Here is a 25694-nt window from a genome sequence, read left to right as displayed (position 1 = left end):
ATTCCCGGCTTGGGTCACTGTCTTTGCATATTCTCCTCGTGTCGGCGTGGGTTTCCTCCGGGTGCTCCGGTTTCCTCTCGCACTCCAAAGATGTGCGGGTTAGGTTGAGTGGCCATGCTAAATTGCCCCTTGGGATGCATAGGTTAGATGGATTAGTGGGGTTAATATGTGGGGTTACGGGGATAGGGCCTAGGTGGGATTGTTGTAGGTGCAGACTCGATGGGCCGAATGGCCTCCTTCTGCACTGTAGGGCTTCTATGGTTTCTAAGGTCATATCTTACGAGCTCACAGTGATTTCTGGTTCCCTGTAGTTTTTTTTGCATCCATTCATGCGATGTGTGGCAGCACTGGCCAGGCCAGCATTTATTGACCATCCCTAATTACCCTGGAGAAGGTGGTGGTGAGCTGCCTTTCTGAACCTCTACAGTCCACATGGCATAGTTAAAGCCACAGTGCTGTTACAATTGAGTTCCAGTTGGTGCGATATTGGGTGGAGTAATTGTAGATTGGTGTTTGTAAAATACTAGGGAGAAGGCATTGCATGCACCCTTTAAAAGATGATGCTTTTTCTGTGCTTAGAGAGTTTTTAAAAAATGCAAGTACATAAGGAGCCCCAAACTAAAATATTTATATTAGAAGGCCAAACAGCAGTTTTTAACAAGACAACAGGCTTTTGAATTTAGCCAATCAGTTTGAATTAGGCACTTAGATACCAAGAACCTATTAAATTTAAATCTGATGGTTTGACAAGCTAGGACCAATCCTATTGTGGGAAATATTGATACGTAATCACAGGTATAAAAGAAGAGGGCAGTGGGACAAAAAGGAGCGAGTACCTGCCGCAGCTCAAAGCACCATCTAGATAGCAAAGAGGAAAGGAGATCCAGACAGAAGAATCAACAGAGAAGGCCCAGAATATTCCGGAAGAGAGAAAGCCTATTGTAATTTAGAGAGTGACTAAAATTTTATTTTTATGAATGAGTGGGAATTGTATTTATTTCAACAGCATTCCATTAGAATCTTGTTTTATTCGGGAATAGTTAATAGAAGGGATTTATTCGGTTTGTTAATAGTTGGTTAACTTGTTCACTGTTAGTTCGATAAATAACTTGTTACGTGTTGATTTTAGAGTGAGTGTCAGGGATTTATTTTGTATTTAACCACTAGGAGTGGCTGAAGAGCAGGTCACACCACTTCACACTCACTTTTTACAGATTATAGGGCGAGGTGCTTCTCTTTGGGGGTTTTGGTGTTAGTTCTCAGAGGGGGGGGGGGGGATCAACCTCCGCTTTATAACACAGGATTCTGACCCAAAGTTGATCGATGTACATAACCTGCATTGGAACCAGCCTGTGGTGGTACAGTGTCATTCCTGAGAGCTATCGTCTTCCTGCCTTCTTTGTCAGTTGTGGCTGATGGATAGGGCTCATGCCTCTTGCGTCAGAAGCTCGCTATCACCCCTGGCACTTGAGCACAAAATCTAGGCTAGCACTCCAGTCTACTGAGAGAGTGCTGCACCATTGGCAATGCTGTCTTTCAAACATAACATTAAGCCAAGCCAAGGAGGATGTTAAAGACCCCACGTTAGTGTTTCAAAGAAGAGCTGGGAATTCTCCTTGGTTCCTGGACCAATCTTTATCCCTCAATCAACATCACTACAAACAAATTATCTGATAATGGTCACATTGCTGCTGGTGGAAGCTTGCTGAGCACACATTGGCTGCTTCATTTCCTATATCGCAACAGTGAGTATGCTTCAAATGTACTTCATTGATCAATTGTGAAATGCTTTGGACAACCTGACTTTGTGAAAGGCATTACATAAATGAAACTCTTTTTTTTCCTTCGTGCGTTAGGCCGGTGCTTCCCTGACGTGATCCTGTTTCAATCCCTCAGACTTTGAGAATTGTTCAGTGGTTGGGTCAGTGGAAGGGTGGTGGTTCAAGTTGCTGAAAAAAAGCAAAGTCTCACCTTTTACAGGCTGTGGTTGTTGCAACAATCGGCTTCAAAGAACAGGCAACAAAGCTGCACCCACCAACAGAAAAAAAATGGACATTTGAAGGGGCCTCACAACTGTCAGAATTCAGTCCAAGCTCCATGCCTGCCATTGCTGTCAGCCCCAAAGTCCCGTCCCACGTCCCCACAGTTTGGGAACCCCTGCATTAGGTGCAGGGCTGCTGGTAGAGAAGAGGCAATCAAACAAGTTTTTAAAAATAGTGGAGACTTTTGGAAAGCAGCAGATTTTTTTTTAAAGCAAAGAGCTAAATGATTGTATAACTGGGGGACAGTGAGAGTATTTAATTTGAGAGTTTGAACGTAAGGATATCATTACTAAGGCTGGAAGCCTTCCCTGATGAGGAGAAATAGAATTGAAGAAGAATCCCAACTGCGTCAGAGCAACTGAGGAGGGTTGCGAGTTACCCAACTAAACAGAGCACTCATCTGTGAAAGACATGCTGGTTAGGTGCATTGACCATGCTAAATTCTCCCTCAGTGTACCCAAACAGGCGCCGGAGTGCCTGTTTGGGTACACAGTAACTTCATTGCAGTATGAATGTAAGCCTACTTGTGACACTAATAAATAAACTTCAAACTCTTATCCTCAGCTGTCCTGGGGAACAGTGCTCCGAAAGATGCCTTTTGTGCCTAATGAGAGAATCGGACCCAAAACCTTCTCTGAGATGTCACCACTCTGTCCATGGAAGTGATGTTATTGTCTGTGCTGGCATTTTTTCCATCGGGATGATATCAACCTCGTGTGGAGGATATGTGTAACATTTCACACTCAGCTGTCCACCATCGCATCAGGCTGGTGACCCTATATGTCACGCTGATTATTTTTAATGGTATCTTGTGGAAGATTGACAGTTAGGAATGTGGAACGATCTGGCGAATGCTGCGTGAATTTATTGGCTGGCTGTTCTGTTCTCATTTAGATATCCGCTTCACTTTTTTTCTTAAAAGCTTCATTAAATCAATAATTTGCCGGCAGCTTTTCTGGTCTGCATAGACTAAAGGCAGTCTTGCACTTTGTTTTGGCCTTCGGGCCTATGTTGCCTCGTTGCACACAGCAGCAAGTCATTCAGGGACGCACAAGTATGCAGCTGCTCTAAGTTGCAGTAACTCGTGCAAGCGCTACTGATCTGGCCTTTCTCTTACTGAGTAAAAAATGCCCACTTCACATGGGTCCTTTTAAACTAATTGCAGATTGTAAATAGCCTGCGTACAAATACTTCCTAGTTTTCTGCCCCATTGTGCAGCACAGTGCATTCATCAAAGTGTAATCATTGCCTTCCAATACAAAACCATCAGGGACCAGGTGCTGCCCAAACATTTGAGGAGATTGAATTCTATTCGGGTCATTGGTTCCCAGGTAAATGGAGTATTTAGTCGTGTTTTAACTCCCTTTAGTTCAAACCTAGCTGTAGGAATAACAAATGCTCAGCCATCTGTCTCCACACCATAATATGGTTCACCATTTAAAAAAAAAAGTAAATGCTAATTAAGTCAACAAATGTATTATTCTCAGGAGGTGCGTGTTAGAAAATGTACTTTATTAGAGGAAACAGTCAACCAGTAACCTCAAATCCCCTTCCTTCTTGGCAATCCAGAATGCCATATGGATTTTGTAACAGTAAAAAAAAAGGCAAAAGCAGAAAATAAGCACCTCAGTTTCCTAAAAACAGGGAACTTGGGGTGGTGTGGGGGTGAGTGTGAAGCAGTGAGCGTGTGAAATGTATAATCTGGTTCTTGTCCTGTTCAGAAGCTGACAGGCCCACGTCCACATTTACAGCCTTCACAATTTTCCATCGCAATGGAGCAGTGGTTTCTGTGCTGGTCTGACAGAGTAAACAGTTGCTGGGCAGCTGTCTACAAATGTTAATCACCATTGCTGGCCTGGGGGGGGTGGGTGGAGGAAAGAAGCGAGCAGCCTCATCACAAGGAGAGGGGAGAGCTGCTAAATGTTTCTTCCAAGTGCCTCGAGTGAGTACACTGATGATGTGCACAGAGTTCTGAGTCGCGAGACGGCAGTAAATGAGCTGCAAGTCCCGTGATGCCTTGCTACGCTTTAAACAATTACATTTAATCTGAGTGGAAGGCATGAAGCATTTGGTAATGTGCCAAATCTCTGTTCATTAGCTGTTGAGGGGCTTTCAGCTACGTGAAACAGTGTTAAATTAATTATTATAATCATAGCCAGCAAACCGCATGAGTCATTTAATAAGTTTTAACTGTTACAATAAATTTGAATGAAAAGCGTATGTTAGAATTTCAAGCCATGGCATATTAGTAATCTAATCAGTGAAGCATGGTCGCTGTGTAAAACTCATTAAGGAGCTCTTACAGTATGTGTCAAAAAGTGTTGCCATGCGTCCTGCCTCTAATATGTATGCAAGCATTATTCTATGGTTTTTTTTTGGAGTGTTCATAGCAGTTAGTATCGTTTAAAACATTGGTGACTATTTGCAAGTAGATTTCCTTGCCCTTTCATGGGACCCAGTTTCGGTAACATATATACTAGGTTTTGGTGATTGTCTGATTTTAAGTTTATAAAAATAGTGCATTTTCAAACTTTGAAACCGGACTTTTTTTTGTTCATTCGTGGGACATGGGCGTTGCTGGCTGGCTAGCATTTATTGCCCATCCTTAGTTGCCTTTGAGAAGGTGGGGGTGAGCTGCCTTCTTGAGTCGCTGCAGTCCATTTGCTGTGGGTTGACCCACAATGCCATGAGGGAGGGAATTCCAGGATTTTGACCCAGCAACTGCAAAGGACTTCTGGTATATTTCCGAGTTAGGATGGTGAGTGGCTTGGAGGGGAACTTGCAGGTGGTCATGTTCCCATGTATCTGCTGCCCTTGTCCTTCTAGATGGAAGTGGTCATGGGTTTGGAAGGTGCTGTCTAAGGATCTTTGGTGATTTGCTGCAGTGCACCTTGTAGATAGCACACACTGCTGCTACTGAGCGCTGATGGTGGAGGGAGTGGATGTTTGTAGATGTGGTGCCAATCAAACGGGCTGCTTTGCCCTGGATGGTGTCAAGCTTCTTGAGTGTTGTTGGAACTGCACCCATCCAGGCAAGTGGGGACCATTCCATCACACTCCTGACTTGTGTCTTGTAAAATGGTGGACACACTTTGGGGAATCGGGAGGTGATTTACTCTCCACAGTATTCTAGCCTCTGGCATGTTCTTGTAGCTGTGTTTATGTGGCAAGTCCAGTTTCTGGTCATTCTAACACCATTGAATGTCATGGGGTGGTGGTTAGATTGTCTCTTATTGGTGATGGTCATTGCCTGGCATTTGTGTGGCGTGAATGTCAGTTGCATCTTGTCAGCCCAAGCTTGGATATTGTCCAGATATTTAATTTGAACATGGACTGCTTCAGTATCTGAGGAGTCGCAAATGGTGCTGAACATTGTGCATCATCAGTGAACATCCCCACTTCTGACCTTATGATGGAGGGAAGGTCATTAATGAAGCAGCTGAAGATGCTTGGGCATCGGGCACTACCCTGCAGTGATGTCCTGGAGCTGAGGTGACTGACCCCCCCACATACACATACAACCACAACCATCTTCCTATGTACCAGGTAAGACGCCAATCAGTGGAAAGTTTGCCCCCTGATATCCATTGATTCTTCTTTTGCTAGGGCTACTTGATGCCACCCTTGGTCGAATGCGGCCTTGATGTCAAGGGCTGTCACCCTCACCTCACCTTTGGAGTTCAGTTCCTCTGTCCATGTTTGAACCAAGGCTGTAATGAAGTCAGGAGCTAAGTGACCCTGGCGAAACCCAAACTGGGCGTCACTGAGCAGGTTATTGCTGAGTAATTGCTGCTTGATAGCACTGTTGTTGACCCCTTCCATCACTTTACTGATGATCGAGGATAGACTGATTGGGCTACTTCTGTACTTTCCTTATGTACAGGACATACGTGGGCAAGTTTCCACATTGTTGGGTAGATGACATTGTTGTAACTGTACTGGAAGAGCTTGGGGGGGGAGGGGGGGGCTGGGGGGGCAAGTTCTGGAGCACAAGTCTTCAGTACTATTGCTGGAATGTTATCAGGGCTCATTGCCTTTGCAGTATCCAGTGCCTCCAACCGTTAATTGATATCACATGGAGTGAGTCGAATTGGCTGGAGACTGGCATCTGAGAGGCTGGGGACCACTGGAGGAGGCTGAGATGGATCATCCACTCGGCACTTCTGGCTGAAGATTGCTGCGAATACTTCAGCCTTACCTTTTGTACAGATGCGCTGGGCTCCTCCGTCATTGAGGATGGGGATATTTATGGAGCCTCCTCTTCCAGTGAGTTGTTTAATTGTCCGCCACCAATCACGACTGGATGTGAAGGATTGCAGAGTTTAGATCTGATCCATTGGTTGTGGGATCGTTTAGCTCTGTCTATTACTTGCTGTTTTTGCCATTTGGCATGCAAGTAGTCCTGTTTGGTAGCTTCACCGGGTTGACACTTCATTTTTAGGTATGCGTGGTGCTGCTCCTGACATGCCCTCCTGCACTCTCCATTGAACCAGGGTTGATCCCCTGGCTTGATGGTAATGGTTGAGTGGGGGATATGCCGGGCCATGAGGTTGCAGATTGTGCTGGAGTACAATTCCGATGCTGTTAATGGCCCACAGCGCCTCATGGATGCCCAGTCTTGAGTTGCTCAATCTGTTCGAAGTCTGTCCCATTTAGCACGGTGATAGTGCCACACAACACAATGGAGGTTATTCTCAATGTAAAGGTGGGACTTTGTCTCCACAAGGACTGTGTGGCGGTCCCTCTTGGCAATACTGTCGTGGACAGATGCATCTGCAGCCGCACATTGGTAAGGATGAGGCCAAATATGTTTTTCCTTCTTGCTGGTTACCTCACCACCTGCCGCAGACCCAGTCTAGCAGTTATGTGGGAAGGAGAAAAAAAAATAGTAGTGCTGGCACATCAGACACTTCCTTTTATCTCATGATTAAAAATGTAGTTGGTCAATTCTATCTTGTAATTCCCAACTGTAACTTCCAACACGTTCATTGCTTCAAAATCTTTGTCAGCAACCTACCTTGCCTCGGGCTATTCTTGCCATATCCTGAAGCAATGCTTGCTTTTCTCTTATTTCCCCTGTGAATAGCAAGTATCTTTCTACAGTCTTCCAAATTATTGTATTTAGTGCGAGTCCATGACAGAAAGAGGTTTTGTGGGATTTCACTCTGGAGTTGTTTAGCCATTCTATATCATGAATTTAGTTCAAACGATACATTGCTTTCTATTTCATTTCTTTTTCATTAGTTGCCTATTTATTTTCTTCTCCAGTCACAATCCGGATCAAAGATACGCTAGTGTTTTAATGCTGTCATCAGAAATGATCATTCTGAAAGTGTAAAACCCAGGTATGGATGCAATATTCTCATCCCAAGTATCGTCGGCACAGCGGTTCAGTGGTAGCTTTCTCACCTCTGAGTCAGAAGATAGTGGGTTCAAGCCCCACTCCAATGTACCACCTCAGAGACCATAGTCTAGGCTGATAATCTGTGCAGTGTTGAGGCAGTGCTACACTGTTAGAGGTGCCAGTTTTCGAGCGCAGTGTTTAGCGGAGGGCCTGACTATTTTCTCAGGTGGATTTAAAGGATCCCCTGACACTGGTCTTTCTATGACTATAACATTTTGTTCTGCACCCTCTCCTTTCCTTCTCCCCTACGTACTCTATGAATGGTATGCTTTGTCTGTATAATGCGCAGGAACAATACTTTTCACTGTATACCAATACATGTGACAATAAATCAAATCAAGAGGAGCTGGAAAGTACTCGTGTCCTGGTCAATATTTATCCCTCAGCCAACATCGCTAAAAAACATTATGTGCTCATTAATGTCATTATAGTTTGCAGGATTTTGTTGTGCATTAATAGACTATTGTGATTCCAATGTTAAAGCTGTGACCATGCTTAAAAAGTACTTCAGAGTGTATTACAAGCAATGAGGTTGTGAAAGTGTTCTGTATCAATTCAAGTTCTCTCACTTGCATGCACACACATGTAAGAGAGAGCGCGCGCGCGCACACACACACGCACACACACGCACATATATGCACACGCACACAGTGGAATAATAGAAAAGTCTAAGGACAGGGTCCGCCTGCCAGAGGCCATGACGGGGGGTTGCCATCGGTGAACCAGGAGATTCTGCTAAGTGTCACTGCTCTCTCTGGTACGACAAATGCTGATTCCATTGTGGAAATGCTCAGTCCCAATGGTGCGCTGGTGCTTTTTAAACTATTTTAAATGTATTTTTATTTATCTTTTCATGCATTATGTTCAACTTATGCAAATATTACATTGTCCTATTTGGGGTAATAGGTCGGACGCCTATTTTACTGTACACCATTCTTCTTTCTATGCTTTGCATAATGTAATCTGTCGGTCCTCCTTTATGCTTGTTCTTCTAAGAACAGAAAGCGTTTTTCTATCATTTGTGTACAGTCCCATGTGCCCTAAAGCTAAATTTAAAATCAGCCTTGAGTTCATGTGCAGGCTTTAGCTTCCAAATCAAATGCTTCGCTCGCTTTGTGCATATTCCACCCAGGATTTCACAAGGCTTCAGAAGTTTGGAGGTTATAAAATTCAGAACGCGACAGCATTCATGGCCCAGGTCAAGAAACATGCAGAACTGATCCATGAATCACTGCCTTCCATTTCCATCGGGAAGGCGGCTATTTATGGTGAGGCCAACGTTTTCCTTCCTTCCTGAAATTTGAATTTGCAGAGAAGCTCTGGAAGTAGCTTATTCAGAGAGAGCAAAAAGGTATCATCGGTGAATACCTTGTAGCTGTATATTTTTTGCTCTTGATCTCTATCCAGCTCTGTGCTCGAACTGATCTCAGTGCTGTAGGGGATAATCAGTTCCTGCCAAGTGGAGGTGTGGTTCAACAAAGTGTCGGATGTAGCTCCACTGAGAATCCTGTTGCTGATCAGACCACTTGTGTTGTGTGCTGTTTACAAGTGTGAAAAAAGCGTGAAGGAGCCCACTCCTTCCTATTTCTTTAAGGCTGAGCATAAGGATTTCATGAATACATTTGAAAAATATTGTCACTTCCCAGTTAAGCAGCAATCAATTCTACCAGAAAAAAAAGTTTAATGGGGTACTTTGAAATTAAGTAAAAATGTGTTGGTAAGACGGGTTAGCAATGGAACCACAAACAACTGGACATTTCATAGAATCAGGAGGCCACTCGGCCCATGCAGTCTGCACCGACCACAATTCCACACACAGGCCCTATTCCCGTAATCCCACATATTTACCCTGCTAATCCCCTGACACTAGAAGCAATTTGGCATGGCCAATCAACCTAACCCGCATATCTTTGGATTGTGGGAGGAAACCGGAGGAAACCCACGCAGACGCGGGGAGAACGTGTAAACTCCACACAGACAGTGACCCGAAGCCGGAATTGAACCCAGGTCCCAAGCGCTGTGAGGCAGCAGTGGTGTAGCCACTGTGCCACCGTGCCGCCCCGCGGCAGTTTGTGCTTTTGATTATTTGAGAAGCAAAAGCACCCCTTGAATTTGTTTTCTCAGCGTTTGTCTTTGCTGTTCTCCAATGAGCTTCACTGGAGATTAGAGTGCAAGTTGTAAACAAAATCACGAGTTGGTATTTGTAGCGAAATCACAATCTTCTGGAAATAACGAGGAGAGATCCTCGGCTTGGCTTTGTGGTGGCAGTTTAGAAAGTTTGAGATTTCAAACTTTCACACCGGGGCTATATTGGGTTCTTTGTCATCAGTCGTTGTTCTGCCCGAGAGATGAGATGTCAAAGGTTTATTATCTGATGAAGGGCAGCGAGTTTTCCCAGTGGTCTGGTCAGCATCCTTTATGACAACTCCATAAACAGATTCATTATCTGTTCAGCGCACTTCTGTATTTGGGACTTACCGGAGCACAAAATAAGTGTCACATTCATCTGGGATTACAAAGCAACTTGCATGTGAAACACTTTGGGATGTTTGATTTGATTTATTATTGTCACATCTATGAGTATACAGTGAAAAATATTGTTTCTTGCATGCTATACAGACAAAGCATACCGTTCATAGAGAAGGAAAGGAGCGAGTGTAGAATGTAGTGTTACTGTCATAGCTAGGGTGTAGAGAAAAATCAACTTGGTGCAAGGTAGGTCCATTCAAAAGTCTGATGGCAGCAGGGAAGAAGCTGTTGTTGAGTCGGTTAGTATGTGACCTCAGACCTTTGTATCTTTTTCCCGACGGAAGAAGGTGGAAGAGAGTATGTCCGGGATGAGTGAGATCCTTGACTATGCTGGCTGCTTTTTCGGGGCAGCGGGAAGTGTAGACAGAGTCAATGGATGGGAGGCTGGTTTGACAGGAGTTATGCTTTCTTAAACATGAGGCACTCCAAAAAACCGTTACCTTATTTTTTTCTCCACCATCAGTGCTCTCTGAACCCATCGCAAATGGTGAGGTTTTGGAACCTTAACTTTGTAACGCTGAGCAGATCCAGAGACTGAAGCACTAGCGTGGTAAATAGCCAGTTGTTTACAGTTCCATTATTAAAGCAGCCAAACTTGAAATTTTTGTTTGGTTGCAAAACACCCTTTTTCACCCTTAATGGAATTGATTGAAAATTAGCTGTGAAATGTTAGTATTTTTTTCATATATTTTGCAGCTTTAATTAAGCAAAACCTTCTGTTTAACCTTGTTCAGTTGACTGTAGTCAATTTATAACTGTAGTGCAACCATATGACAGTGAAGGCTACTGTTAATTAGACCATTAGCACTTTTCCATCTCAGATGAGTGGAGGTCAAATTCACAGGTCCCAAGTGAGCCCTTAAAAAGTCACACTGCACATATAGTGAATAGCAATGATATTGTTTAATGCCTTCAAGGATATTGGCTGTGGCAGGAATCTGGGAGAAACTCAGGATGATGTGGCTTGCGTATGGATTAATATCAAACCTGTAATCCTAATCAGCTTTAGTAGTGAAGTAATTTGATGAGTGCGTACTTTTAAAAAAAATGCAAGCCAGGGCAGAAGCAATGTGGAAATGCTGCGGAAAATAACCTTGATTAAAGTTAACCTTCGTTCAAACCAGCTCCATTATAAAATAGCCCACTCTGCAATGTTTGCCAGGTTGCGGCCAAAGCTCTTTGTAGTGCAAAACCCGGTAACGAAAGAAGCTGAGCTTTCCAACTCCCCCAGCAGAACCCATCAGATTGCTGAGAGATCAGAGGTGGAAGTCAGGGCAGTATTGATCTGGATGGCTCAGTGTGACATTTAGCCTTCGTGATATGGTAGTTCGGTAGTGCTTGTGACAAGGGTTTGTGACCTAAGTTCCCACTATGATAAATTGTAAAATTGAGTTCAACAGATCAGGTAATTTGAGGGCTAGAGTAACCATGAACGTTGCTTGATTGTTGTAAGAAGCCACTTATATCCTTCAGGAAAGGGAACCAGTTCCGGCCTTCACATAACTAGTCGGATACTACGCGAATGATTACAAGTTGCCTCTGAAGTGGCCTAAGAATAGGCAATGAATGTGGCCTTGCCAACATCACCCACATCCTACAAACCAGCCTTTCAGGAACCCCAGCAATGTATATTAAATGATGTGGAGATGCCGGTGTTGGACTGGGATGGGCACAGTAAGAAGTCTTGACAACACCAGGTTAAAGCCCATCAGGTTCATTTGGAATCACGAGTTTTCAGAGTTGCTCCTTCACCTGAAGAAAATTCACCAAATGAAACTTTTTTAAAAAAGTAATGTGTTGTCCTAATTTCTTGGTTTCAAATCCTGCCGCAGCCACCATCCTTGAAGACATTAATCTGCGTCTTTGCTATTCACCACATGCAGTGGGACTTTCCAGGTGTTATCTGGTTGGAAAATTGCACATCTGTGTGATACTGAGTGATACAAATTTCTCTTGTTATTTTCACTGCACGACTGAATCTTCAGCGTGATGATATAAAGCTCAAAGTGCTTTTTCTGGGCACAACCAAAGATTGGAAGAATGATAGAACCAGAGGGACATTTGGAGAATAGTTTTACGTGGGGAGATTGCATCGTCTGAAAGGATGGAGGAAACGGGTTCAATAATAACTTTCAAAAAGGAAATGTATGCTTGAAAATTTTTTTTAAAAGCATGGCTATGGGGAAAGAACAGTGGAGAGGAGCTAATTGAATAGTTATTTCGAAGAAATTACACAATGAGCCGAATGGCCGCCTCGTGCTGTATGATTTTATGAAAATCTGCTCAGCATTTGTCACAGTAAGGGCCACCTAAAGCAAACATTTCATTCCTCTGCCTAATCCAGTCCCCATACAAACCTGTTACACACAGGTACTTTTATGTCGATTTTTTTTCTCTTGAAGGAACCTCAACAGGACGGCACGGTGGCACAGTGGTTAGCACTTACCTCACAGCACCAAGGACCCGGGTTCAGTTCTGGTCTCGGGTGACTGTCTGTGTGGAGTTTGCAGGTTCTCCCCGTGTCTGCGTGGGTTCCCCCCAGGTGCTCCCGTTTCCTCCCACAGTCCAAAGCTGTGCGGGTTAGGTTGATTGGCCATGCTAAATTGACCCTAGTCTCAGGGGGATTAGCGGGGTAAATGTCTGGGGCTATGGCAATAGGGCCTGGGTGGGATTGTGGTTGGTACAGACTCAATGGACCGAATGGCCTACTTCTGCACTGTAGGTATTCTATGATGTCTGATGTCCAAAGCCTTACTGCATTTTGATGTAGAGAAACAAATTGGAAATAACATATGTAATTATGCATCATCATTCATTTCTGTTAGTTTAGATCTTAGATTTTCAGGGTATTCTGAAAGCTCTAGAACTGTTAACCTGAGACAAGCAAGTATGCCTATGTTTTGCTAACTAATTTTAAAGGGGGAGGTTTAAGTCTATAAGAGGAATATTGCTTGAATTGGAACTCATAGCGAGAGGTTAGCCATTAAGAATTGCATCTTGTCTTGCTTAAGTATTGTTCAATTGTTAAAGGTTAAGCTAATTCATTTGTTGTTAAATAAAATTTGTTTGGATAAAAACTTCCCATTGTGTCAGGAGAATTGCACCTGGAGTGAAACATCATATCCTCACCATGCCAAAATAGCAAATTGTTGGGGTCCAGTCTAACTTCTGTCCTTACAGAAGAGAGGGAGACAGATGTTGAGAGAAGGGTCGGGAGACGTAGAGAGATGTTGAGAGAAAGATGTAGCTAGTGAGAGGGAGAAAGAGAGATGTTTACAAAAAGGTATTGAGAGCTGTTACTGATGTTTTTCGGAGTCATCATTTCATAACTTGGCATGGGACGGGGAGTGAGAGGTCTTTTCAGTTGTTAAAGTTCAGCTTTCTCCTCTTACAGTTGATGGCTGCTAATTGACATTTGCTTTTTGTATTTCTGACTTGTTATATTTTTAATGGTTAATAAACTTTTTGAATTCTCAATTTAATGCGCACTTTGTTGCCATGTGATTACGTTTCTAGAACCTGGTATGAAATCTTGCAGCAGATAGATTCTTGATAAGTAAGAGGGTGAAATATTATCGTGAGTAGGCGGGAATGTGGAGTTGCCGTTACAACTGGGGGAGCAGACTCGAGGGGCCGAGTGGCCTACTCCTGTTCCTAATTCGTATGTTTAAGGTGCAGCACTAGCTGTCTCTCTCTCGCTCTGCTCTCGCACTCTCAGATCCTTGCAGTCTGGCTTTCTATTAGATTCTGGCATACCTCATGAAGACCCTGTAAATCGATACTGGGCTTACCATGCCCTGTTCCCCTCTCAAAGCCCGTGAATCACATGAACCTTGTATTCAGGTAGGAATGCTGATCAACTATCTTCTAAACTCCTAAATCCATTCTGTCTTGAATTAAATGGACAGTTTTAAGTATAACCATTTATAAAACCTGACACTTCCCTGGGAGACTTGGAGACAAACAGTCTCGCCACAGTCATCACAGATGCCCTTGTCATTTTCCACAGATGTGAATGCCTTATGCCGCCTTCTCAGTAATGCAACCTGTGGTCCCCTTTAACAACCAAGGGATCCACGTTTCTTGTCAAGCAGAACTCAGAACAGGTCACCCTAAATTAAAGAAACACTCCTAAAAATAATCCTACATCCTTCCTATCTGAAACAGCTTCATCACATGATGATGCATATTGGCAAAGATCTATGAGAGGTAAAAGCAGATTTCTTTCTGGATAAACAATTGTTAGATTGCCTCTGGTTGAGCTGCCAAACCATACAAGCCAAATGTATTCGGGTCCCAATACAAATCAGTGCTGCTGGGGCGCTGCAAATGATTGGGGGGGCCTTTAGGCTGGAAAGAGGAACTCAACTGGTGGGATCCTTTTCTGATCACTTTTGTGATTTCTGTTTGATAAGAATTGATTCCGCCACTCCATAGACTTGGCTGTGTCATCCTGCCATATCATAGACTTCCCAACACTCAAGAATGCACTCAAAGAAGAACCTAATGATGACTGATGCCCACGGTACCACAAGTCACTCACCTTCACTAGCGGCTAGATTACTTTTGGAAAAATTGCCACTCTTACACCCTCTTGTTTTTGTATGTCTATGGACAATGCTGTACTTTCATTATTAATAACTTTTCTCTGCCATCTACTAGGTTCCTTTCAAAACTGACTCTTGTTAGAAACAAGCTGCCTATTCTCCATGTGTTCAGTGTTCATAAATTTAAGATTTCGTATGTGTGAGGCACTGAACAGTTTAAGAACAATAATTAGACCAGGTTTCATTATAGGATATATTGGATTTCTTGTGTCTGGAGAAAGGTAAGATCTCTCTCAAATTATCAGGCTGTTAAATTGCTGTTTTTACATCAATGTAGAATGATTTCAGATGTATGTTATTGCAAATCCGTAATATTCCTCCGTAATTAGGTTGACAATCTCATTCCAGAACGCACTTCACAGGAGAGGTGCGGGACCAATTTAGGAGATATTGTTGAGGTCTTGTACTGAGTGCAGTCAAGTGTGAAACCATGTTTTGAAAAAATCCCCCGTCTCGCATTTAGGAAGTTTGTATACATGCGCTTAACCTCTTCAGTCACTGGGAAGAGTGTGATGTACACCAGTTTAGCGTATTGATGCCAACAGTATATACCATCCAGGTACACGTGTGAGACCTGTGTCTCAATTTTACAGCAAGTTTGGCCATTTGGCTTAACCAGTCCATTTTGGGCGGCTATGCTCCGCACAAGCCTCTACTCGCCCTTTCCCACCAACCTTATTAGCATTCCACTTAAAAGTATCCATGTTATTTGCTTCAAATATTTAACATTCTAACAACTCTATAAGGTTTCTCCTGAATTCTGTTGGTTTATTAGAGTCATAGAGGTTTACAGCATGGAAACAGGCCCTTCGGCCCAACTTGTCCATGCCGCCCTTTTTTAAACCCCTAAGCTAATCCCAATTGCCCACATTTGGCCCTTATCCCTCGATAACCATCTTATCCACGTAACTATCTAAATGCTTTTTAAAAGGCAAAATTGTACCCGCTTCTACTGCTACCTCTGGGAGCTTGTTCCAAACACTCACCACCCTCTGTGTGAAACAATTGCCCCTCTGGACACTTTTGTATCTCTCCCCTCTCACCTTAAACCTATGCCCTCTAGTTTTAGACTCCCCTGCCTTTGGGAAAAGATATTGACTATCTAGTTGATCTATGTCCCTCATTATTTTATAGACCTCTATAAGATCACCCTTCAGCCTCCTATTAGTGACGTTCTGGTATTTATGGCTCCTAATTGTATTCTCCCCATAAATGGAAGCATCTTCTCTGTTTACTCTTTTTTTACCCCTGAAGTATTCTTAATTCATAAAACTTGTAAAGGTGCATTTTGCAACAGTTCAAATGTGACATTACATTAAGTGCAGTAATACAGTGCATTAGGTGCCTCTCTATTCTTGCCATTGCAGGTTATATTACAATGCAGATTTGCATTTCATGTCAAGCATTCTCTGGTGCATGTAGCCCAAGAGGTTTTACATGGTTTCCAGTCCCTCGGCACACAATGCCAGGGGTCTCAACGTAGTCACCTTGCCCCATTGAGATGCTGCAGCCGCTGCCCCAAGCCCCTCTGAACGCACAGTCCTGGACCTTGGAATGTGCCAATCTGCCACATTCCTTCATTTCTTGCGCTGGAAGACCAGCAAGCTTCAGGCAGGCCAAAGTGCATCTTTCGCATAGTTGGTGGTCCTCCAACAGCAGTCATAGAATCTCAGAATCCCTACAGTGCAGAACGAGACCATTTGACCCATTGAGCCTGCACTGACTCGCTAACAGAGCATCTTACCCAGGCCCACAACCCCACCCTATCTCTGTAACCCCACACATTTACCCCACTAATTCCCCTCACCTACATATCTTGGGACACTTGGGCAAATCATCATGGCCAATCCACCTGAACTGCACATTTTTAGACTGTGGGAGGAAACCAGAGCACCCGGAGGAAACCCCCACAGACATGGGGTGAAGGTGCAAATTCCACACAGGCAGTGACCCAAGCTGGGAATTGAACCTGGGTCCCTGGCACTGTGAGACAGTAGTGCTAACCACTGTGCTGCCCCAGCCATCGATAACAGCTGCTGTTTATCTTGTGCATTCTTGGGAACAGCCCATGGAGTACTGAGTCCTGCATTACAGAGCTGCTGGGAATTAACCCAGTAAGAGTTTTAACAACACCAGGTTAAAGTCCAACAGGTTTATTTGGTAGCAAATATCATAAGCTTTCGGAGCGCTGCTCCTTCGTCAGATGGAGTGGAAATGTGCTCTTAAACAGTGCACAGACACAAAATCAAGTTACAGAATACTGATTAGAATGCTGCTTTCTTGCATGTTTGTAGAAACTTGATGTCTGTGTCGATATGCGCGATCTTCTTGGAGATCCTCTCCACTTGGAGCTGGCAGTTTGTGCTGACATGAACCACTGCAGCTCTTTCCAGACCTGTGCACAGGCACATTCCAGAAGGAGTTAGGCGATAGTCTCTTCCCCACGGCAACTGCCTCAGGGCAACATGCAAAGGCAGTGAGACTCCGAGCCTGCAGGAAGGATCTGACTTTTCACCACCAGCCAAGTATGAGTGCTTGTTTAAAGTTCAGGCGATAAGCAATTCTGCCAAATGACTCTGACACATTGCTCAGGAAACCATTTTGTCGTGTCTACTACATCAAACACTTCCACAAATAGTGTGGATCTTGACATGGGATTTTCTTTTCATCCTATTGCCAGCTCTGTTCCAGAATTAATTAAGTTAAAGCTGCCTAAATGAATCCATTGGTTGGCACTGAGTACAATCTCCAGCAGTTCAATTTCACAATGGCACTGTGGAGATTTTCCTTTTAAATGTGGTTACTAAAATTTTCAGAGTACAAAATGCTTGTTCATAAATGGCACAAACCTATTCTTATGCCAAACTGTGTACTTGCGCTAGCTTTTGATAATCCTGATTTCTTTACCCTGCAGTGACATTTTCTTGTTTGTGCTGGGCATACGTTTTTCCAGAGGTTTTGAATGCTTTTGTAAATTCTCATTGGGATCACCGTTTTGCAATGAGAAGCCACCCTGAGTAGATTGGGAAATGTGGGAATAGTATTTCGATCTTAGCTGACTGCCAAAAAGCCCATATCTTTTGACATGTATGCAATTAATTAGTTTCCATTGACCAGACAGAATTCAGTCTAGTCTTAAACCTTGTCGTGGAGTGACATTTGCAATTTTCCAATCCAGCGACACAGTACTATTGAAAATTGTAACTAACACGTTTATAATTTCCCTACTTGTTATCTTTTAATACCCAAGAATTGAAACTTCTTGATCCTGTAGAATTATCTACCTTCTGTCCCAATATTTACTCAATTGCCTTTTCTTTTAAATGTTAAATCCAATAACTTGTTCACCTTAGCTTGTGCATACATAGGGGTTTTGAGTTTGCCAACTGGGAACTCTAAGAATTTCTTGAGTATGTCTTGCAATTTTAGAGCATAGTGGAAGAATTGGAGGGGGCACTCTTAAAATTGTATAAATATGTCAAAGCAGTATCTCGGATGCTTTTAAGAACTAACTTCTCCTGTTTCTATGTTCCATATTTATCATTGCATAATCTTGCAATGATAAATATGGAACATAGAAACAGGAGAAGGTATTTCAGTAACATTATGGCTTATGGATAACCGTCCAGTTTTACTTTATGGAAATTTAGTGTCCTCCAAATGTTAAATCGGTACTATGCTGAGCTGCTCAATTCTCTGCTTTCTGTGCTCGGTGTCTGAGATGGTGAATGTGCCTTTTCGAGTCTTCACTCAGTATGAATGAATTAGAACGAGCTGCCAGAGGTAGTAGTAGAGGCGGGTAAAATTTTGTCTTTTAAAAAGCATTTAGACAGTTACATGGGTAAGATGGATATAGAGGGATATGGGCCAAGCACGGGCGATTGGACTAGCTTAGTGGTTTAAAAAAAAGGGGGGGCAGCATGGACAAGTTGGGCTGAATGGCCTGTTTCCATGCTGTAAACCTCTGTGACTCCCAATGAGTTGAGTATGTAGAATTATCAAACGTGGGTTTTCCAAAGCTATGAACAATTGAGCTGTGGTTAATCACATTTCATGTGTTTGAGGGATAAATCTGGTGTGTCAAATTGCTGAAATGTTCACCGTTAAATTGCCTCCTCAGCAACATCTTTGGATTGCGGCCTGTTGATTATGCAAATTCTGAAGAAATGATAACAGCTCTGCAGCACTCCCCTAAAGATGAAGATCCAGTTGCTGAGCCCTGCCTTGCAGTATGTATTCTGAGATGGGATGCAATCCTTTTAGTGTTTAAGTATTTTTCTCTCCTATTCATTATTGTTAATTGTCTTTAACGATCGAGACATCTTTTATTACTGCAATATTCTATGGGATAAACCTTTTAATGGATGCTTAGATGAAAATTTTAGCTCCTTTCAGCACTAGTGTTGTCTAATTTATTTTCATCAATTGACTGGTGTACAGTGATAGGCTTCTAGCATAACACCCAAGTGGCCGTGTTGGTATGAACATGTACAGTGACTGTACACTGTTCTATCCGAATGGATGCCACAGACAAACTCAATCTCCTCTTGATGTCCGCGTTTATTTTGGCAGTGATACTGAACAATGAATTAAATAGGAACGGGTGGTGGGAATATATTTTCTTTTTGGATTGCACTTTGTTGAAGTGCCTGGTCCCGTTACATTTGTTTGACCGACAACATAACGGGGCCAACGTGGGCGTGCAACATACAGGGAACACTAGGTGGGGGGGGGGGGGGTTTCTCAAACCCTACTTCAACGTCTTGTAGAGGAAGAAACTCTCAATGCAGTTTAAAGAGTACTTGGATATGCATTTGAAGAGTTGTAACCTTCTGCTCTGTGGAGCAGGAAAGTAGGATTAGGCAGAATAGCTCTTTTCCGGCTGTCACGGTTACAGTGGCCCGCGTGACCTCCTTGTGTGTCGATTAATTTCTGTGTTTCTTTGTTTCTAGTAGATATACTGGCTGATTTAGTTTTTTTTCCTCTTCCTCCCCAGGCCCTAGCCCAGGTGTTGTGCAATAACTGGGATCAGATAATGCCATGTAAACAAGGGCTGGAGCGAGGCGTAAAGCTACATTACGTTTTGGGATTACTTAGTCAGCCATTGGGGGCAGCTTTGTTTCCCAGCTGATATTTAAAACACAATTAGCAGCATTATTGACCCAATTACTAAGGGAGTAATAATTGCTGCAGTTGGACTGTAATGTTTACAGTCGATCTTCTAATGAGTAGCTGTACTTAGTACTCATTCACTGATTCTTTGTTCTGAGAAGAGTTAAATTAGTACAAGCATGCTTTTTGCATGCTTAAATCTGTATCGGGGCAGGTATCACTGATGCCGTTATTTGTTATGTGTGCATGGTACTTCGTTTCTGGAAGCTTCCGTGTCTCTGTATAGATTGGGGTCGACACAGTGGTTAGCACTGCTGCCTCACAGCGCCAGGGAACCAGGTTCAATTCCGGCCTCGGGTGACTGTGTGGAGTTTGCACGTTCTCCCCATGTCTGCTCTAGTTTTCTCCCACAATCCAAAGATGTGCGGGTTAGGTTGATTGGCCATGATAAATTGCCCCTTAGTGTCAGGGGGGTTAGGAGGGTAAATACGTGGAGTTACAGAGTGGGTCTTGGGTGGGATTGTTGTTAGTGCAGGCTCGATGGGCCAAATGGCCTCCTTCTGCACTGTAGGGTTTCTATGATTCTATGTTTATCTTATTTGAGGCTAACCTGCTCCTTGTCTTTCCAACGAGTAGGTAACTGCGAGCCAGCGAAGAGATGGACCTATAGTATTGCTGGGAAGTGAGCTCCTTTCAGCTAAGAAGAATAAACTTGGCAAGTTGGCAAAGCTGCTGAAAGCTGGGAACTGCGCTGAATTTAACACCTCAGGTATGTTTCCATGCATCGGCATTCCAAATGCTAACTCTCGCTAACGGGACAAAAATGCACAAGGATGGAAATGGCAGCAGTTTCTATTAATTTCCTTAAAAGGTTTTGGAAATCAGAAAAAATGTTGGAAAGAATACAGATCAGTACTTACGTAATGGTGTGCGAAATAATTTGAGTTCCACAAACATGTAAAAGAGGCAACAGGATCACCACTGGAATGGCTGTGCCATCCAGCTCTGCTGTCAAGTGAATTTCCATGGTGATAATTGTTAAGTGAACAATAGCTCCATAACTCCATGAAATGCTGTTTTAGAAGGAAATAATTGGCAAGAGTTTGGAGAACCACTTCTGGATCTGTGAGCAAATTTCACAGGAGAAAGAAAGATGGGCAGAAGGGAGTAGGGAGTAAAGAGAGAGTGAAGAAGAGAAGGCAGAAGGCCAGGTTAAGTTCAGAGTCGCATAACAGGAGGATGATGGGAGGGGATACCTTCATCACCAAGATGTTTAGAGCATGCAAGATCTCACAAGGCTGATGGGAATAAGACTTATGAACATATCAAAGTGTCTGCACCCTCCACCTCAGTCAAAATTGTGCTCTCTTTTGAAGAGGTGAAGTAGATAAAAAGGTAAGGGGGTGTGGGGGGAGAAAATTCTTGGGGGATGGGGGGGGACGAGAGAGAGAGAATTCTGGCAAAATTCCCCCCACCTTACGCGTGATCGAAATTAGTCCAGGGGATTCCACTGGCCCTGATAGTAAACTGTCTCTTTGTGAGAGGTGATCTCTATCGCAGCCAGAAAAACCCCCACAGCTCCCATATGATGGAAAGAAGAGGGAGGTTCTATACACATTTGTATTATGAATTATAACTCTGCTGGATTTATGGAGATAGTGGTGGTTGCTACTTTTCAATAATAATGTTTGCTCAGGATAAATCAGATAGATCAAGATAATGTACCTATGGGACAGCAGAATGAGAGGCATGATTGAATATAGTTGTAGCGATAAACCTGTTGGAAACACTAGAGTGGGTTACAAAACCTTCCATGCCAGTGAGAATATCATTTATTATTATTTATTAACAATATAGATAACAAATAGTGTTTACTTTCTGATACAAAAGCAAAGAACAAAAGCAAGGGAAAGGCAACAAAGAATTTGATAAGTCTATCGTGGCATATATAGTGTTGTAGTGTCAGACAGGAGGGAATATCTTGAATGCCATACTGCAGGAGTTAGCTGGGCAGCAGTGGTTAGAAGGCCCAGTGGGGGAGATATCTGGGGCAAAGAGGTTAGACTGCAGCTTAAGAGATGAGAATGGCTGAATTTTTAGCATGAAGGGGAAAGTTTAAGGGAGATGTGCGGGAGAAGTTTTTCACAGAGGGTGGTGGGTGCCTGGAATGCGACAAAACATTTCTCCGCTTACTTGCGGAGGTTTTGCTGAAATCACAAAGCGGAAGTTTCCACCGAATTTTGGATTTGCTGCTATCCCCATTCGAGATTTGCGCACTCCTCTTACCATTGGAGGTGGTGGAAGCAGACACATTAGCAACATTTAAGAGGCATCTGAATGGGTACATGAATAGGGAGGGAATAGAGGGATACGGTCTGAGTTGGGGCAGAAGGTGTTTTTTTTTAGTTTAGTTAGGGCATCTTGATTGGCAACGGCTTGGAGAGCCGACGGGCCTGTTCCTGTGCTGTACTTTGCTTTGTTCTATGATCAGGTAAATCATTCGATCATTCAGAACAGCAAAGGATCCAGCATGAGTGTGGCACTGATGGTGAACCAGATCCATTGTTGTGTTCGAACATTGAGGTTGCCAAGACTAGTGACTTTGGAAGTCAGCTGAAAGATTTTGATTGTGTTTGATTAAAAAACAACCAGAACATTTTAAAACGTTCTTAAGATTAGGAAACAAATCGCGGAGATGTTTTTTCATTTATGGAAGATTAAGTTCAAAAAACAGCTATTTTGGTAAAGAGAGATGAGTTAAAGGCATCACAGGCCCCTTACAAATGAAAATAAGGAAAGACTGGCATGCTAAATAATTAGTTTGCATCAGCATTTGCAACAGGGGAAGCATGCTGGACATACCAACGAAACTAAGATGCGCAGGTTAAGTGGATTGGCCATGCTAAATTGTCCCTTAGTCTCCAAAGATGTGTAGGTTAGATGGATTGGCTGTGGTAAATTGCCCTTTAGTGTCCAAAGATGTGCAGGTTAGGTGGATTGCCCATACTAGTGCCATGCATAGGCTTATGGGGATAAGATCCGGGTTTGGGGTGGGAGGGGGGGGGGGGGGGGGGCGGGTCTGGGTAAGATGCTCTTTTGGAGAGTGAGTCAGTGCAGGCTTGATGGGCCGAATGGCTTCCCTCTGCACTGTAGAGATTCTAATATTGCGTCAGGGTGGAATTAAATGAAGTTAAATTAGTCAGGTAAAATGATAGGCAGACATGATCCTTATTTCTTGTCCTGCCTTTATTTTGATGTTACAGTAGGATAAACAGGATACGGTCAAGACTAGGCGTAAGTCTACAGACGATACCTCTGTCGAACCAACCCTCTGTATATGTTCAGATCTCCTGCTTACTTTCGTTAACTCCATGATTTGGTTATAAGTTTGCGCATTGTCTTATATCTTGCATCATTCTCTTTTCTGTTTGCGCTTCCCTCAGCAATCTCACTTCTGGCCTGAAGTAAAAGCGTTATCAAACTTCTAATTTAATAAATTGCTGAGGTGAGCATGGCCTTTGCCTTCTGATTTAATCATGCACACATTTTCATCTGCCCCAACCCGTCCTTTCTGCTCACTTTCAATTTAACTCCTTACTTCCCCTTTCTCAAATTCTTTGCTTGTTACTTGTTCTCTCTCAATATATTCTCCTCTTTCGTCCGCCAAGCTCGCTTTCCTGCTCTTGTTATTCCTTGCACCTTCCCCATTCTTTGTATCTGATGTTTTGGCATCCAATGCCTCGGGCTATCAGCAATACCACTAATATTACTGATCCCTTCGGAACAGCCCTGTCCAAGTTTGAGTCTTCACTTGTGGCATTCTCCTGCCATCCATGATTTCTGAAAACCTTAATCTCTACCTCAAGTCTTGTTATTATCTTGTAAGACGTGCATGATGTGTTTCAGTCCTGTGGTTATGGATTTCAGTGACAATAGTTGGCGGGGGGGTGGTGTTGCGATGTGCGATATGTGGATTGGCCTTGTATAGCTTTGTTTTCCCCTGGCATCTCTATTTTGTCACATTATGGTAGTGGAAGGAAAGCAGGTTTTACCTCCAATTTTTATGCTTCCTTTCACTAGCCTCATGCAGAATGTCATCTGCATGATAAGGTTGTTCCCACCCTGTTGCTAACTAGGTAGATGGGCAGCAGTGGTCAGAAGTGGGAGAGATATTTGGGGTCAAAGAGGTTAGATTGCAACTTAAGAGGTGAGATTGGCTGAATTTTTAGCATGAAGGGGAAAGTTTAAGGGAGATGTGTGGGGGAAGTTTCTCACACAGAGTGGTGGGTGCCTCGTATGCACTGCCAGAGGAGGTGGTGGAAGCAGACGCATTAGCAACATTTAAGAGGCATCTGAATAGGGAGGGAATAGAAGGATACGGTCCAAGTTAGGGCAGAAGGTTTTTTTTAGTTTAGTTTGGGCATCATAATTGGCATGGGCTTGGAGGTCCGAAGGGCCTGTTCCTGTGTCGTACTTCTCTTTGTTCTATGATTGGGTAAACTGATTGACAAATCGTTACAAAATGTTACACAATATTTCTCTTTACCTTTATAAAGGTAGTATTAATAATAACGTTATCAATAGGGTAGGGTAGGGTAACAAAGTTTGCGGATGACACGAAGGTGAGTGGGAAAGCGAATTGCGTGGAGGATGCGGAAAGTCTGCAGAGAGATTTGGATAGGCTAAGTGAGTGGGCGAGGATCTGACAGATGGAGTATAACGTTGACAAGTGTGAGGTTATCCACTTTGGAAGGAATAATAGTAAAATGGACTATTATTTAAATGGTGAAAAATTACAACATGCTACTGTGCAGAGGGACCTGGGGGTCCTTGTGCATGAATCGCAAAAACTCAGTTTGCAGGTGCAGCAGGTGATCAAGAAGGCAAATGGAATGTTGGCCTTTATCACGAAGGGGATGGAGTATAAAAGCAGGGAGGTCTTGCTGCAATTGTACAAGGTACTGGTGAGGCTGCAACTAGAGTACTGTGTGCAATTTTGGTCCCCTTATTTGCGGAAGGATGTATTGGCCTTGGAGGGAGTGCAGAGAAGGTTCACTAGTTGATACTGGAGATGAGGGGTGTAGCTTATGAGGAGAGATTGAGTAGATTGGGCCTGTACTCGTTGGAGTTTAGAAGGCTGAGGGGAGATCTTATAGAGACATATAGGATAATGAAGGGGCTAGACAGGGTAGAGGCAGAGAGATTCTTTCCACTTAGAAAGGAAACAAGAACTAGAGGACACAGCCTCAAAATAAGGGGGAGTCAGTTTAGAACAGAATTGAGGAGGAACTTCTTCTCTGAGAGGGTAGTGAATCTCTGGAATTCTCTGCCCATTGAAGCAGTGGAGGCTACCTCGTTAAATATGTTTAAGTCACAGGTAGATAGATTCCTGATCAATAAGGGAATTAAGGGTTATGGGGAGCGGGCGGGTAAGTGGAACTAAACTACTATCAGACCAGCCATGATCTTATTGAATGGCGGGGCAGGCTCGAGGGGCTAGATGGCCTACTCCTGCTCCTATTTCTTATGTTCTTATAATAGTTCAGAAGCAAGCAGAGTGGAAGAAAGTAGAGTAGCAGTCAGAAATTGCACCTGAGATGCAATGGATAAAGGGAAAACTAAAAGATAAAAGTAACTTATAAAGAAGGGAGAGTGATGGGAAACATGCAGCTGAAAAGCGGGTTGAAGCATGTGGCCCAAATGAGCTTCATACGACACATGGAATATTCGAAACAAATTGAATGAATTGCAGTTGCAAATTAAACTTGGAGAGTATGATACAGGGTAGTAGGATGGTCAGGATTGGGAACTGAACACACCAGGTTATAGGGTCTGGAGGAAAAATAGTGCAAATGGTAGAGGAGGGGGGAGTAACCTTTGTAATAAAGGATAAAATGAGAGGTCACACAATGCCAGGTTATAGTCCAACAGGTTTATTTGAAATCACAAGCTTTCGGAGCGCTGCTCCTTCATCAGGTGAAGTGACGAAGGTGCAGTGAT

The 25694-nt window shown here is 43.3% G+C and overlaps 1 protein-coding gene across 2 annotated transcripts in view; it reads left to right on the top strand.

The window, feature by feature from the left end:
- Window positions 1–25694, top strand: part of LOC144504090 (BRCA1-associated RING domain protein 1-like) — a 197685-nt gene that overhangs the window by 115769 nt on the left and 56222 nt on the right. For both annotated transcript variants that reach the window (XM_078229263.1, XM_078229262.1), the window contains 2 exons: window positions 18703–18811; window positions 20331–20463. In XM_078229263.1, coding sequence (XP_078085389.1) covers window positions 18703–18811; window positions 20331–20463 — 242 coding nt within the window. The remainder of the gene's footprint in view (window positions 1–18702; window positions 18812–20330; window positions 20464–25694) is intronic.

The sequence above is a fragment of the Mustelus asterias genome, chromosome 14, assembly GCF_964213995.1.
Source record: "Mustelus asterias chromosome 14, sMusAst1.hap1.1, whole genome shotgun sequence".
Lineage (NCBI taxonomy): Eukaryota > Metazoa > Chordata > Chondrichthyes > Carcharhiniformes > Triakidae > Mustelus > Mustelus asterias.
Note: the sequence above shows the minus strand (reverse complement) of the source record. Positions and strands in the feature narration are given on the sequence as shown.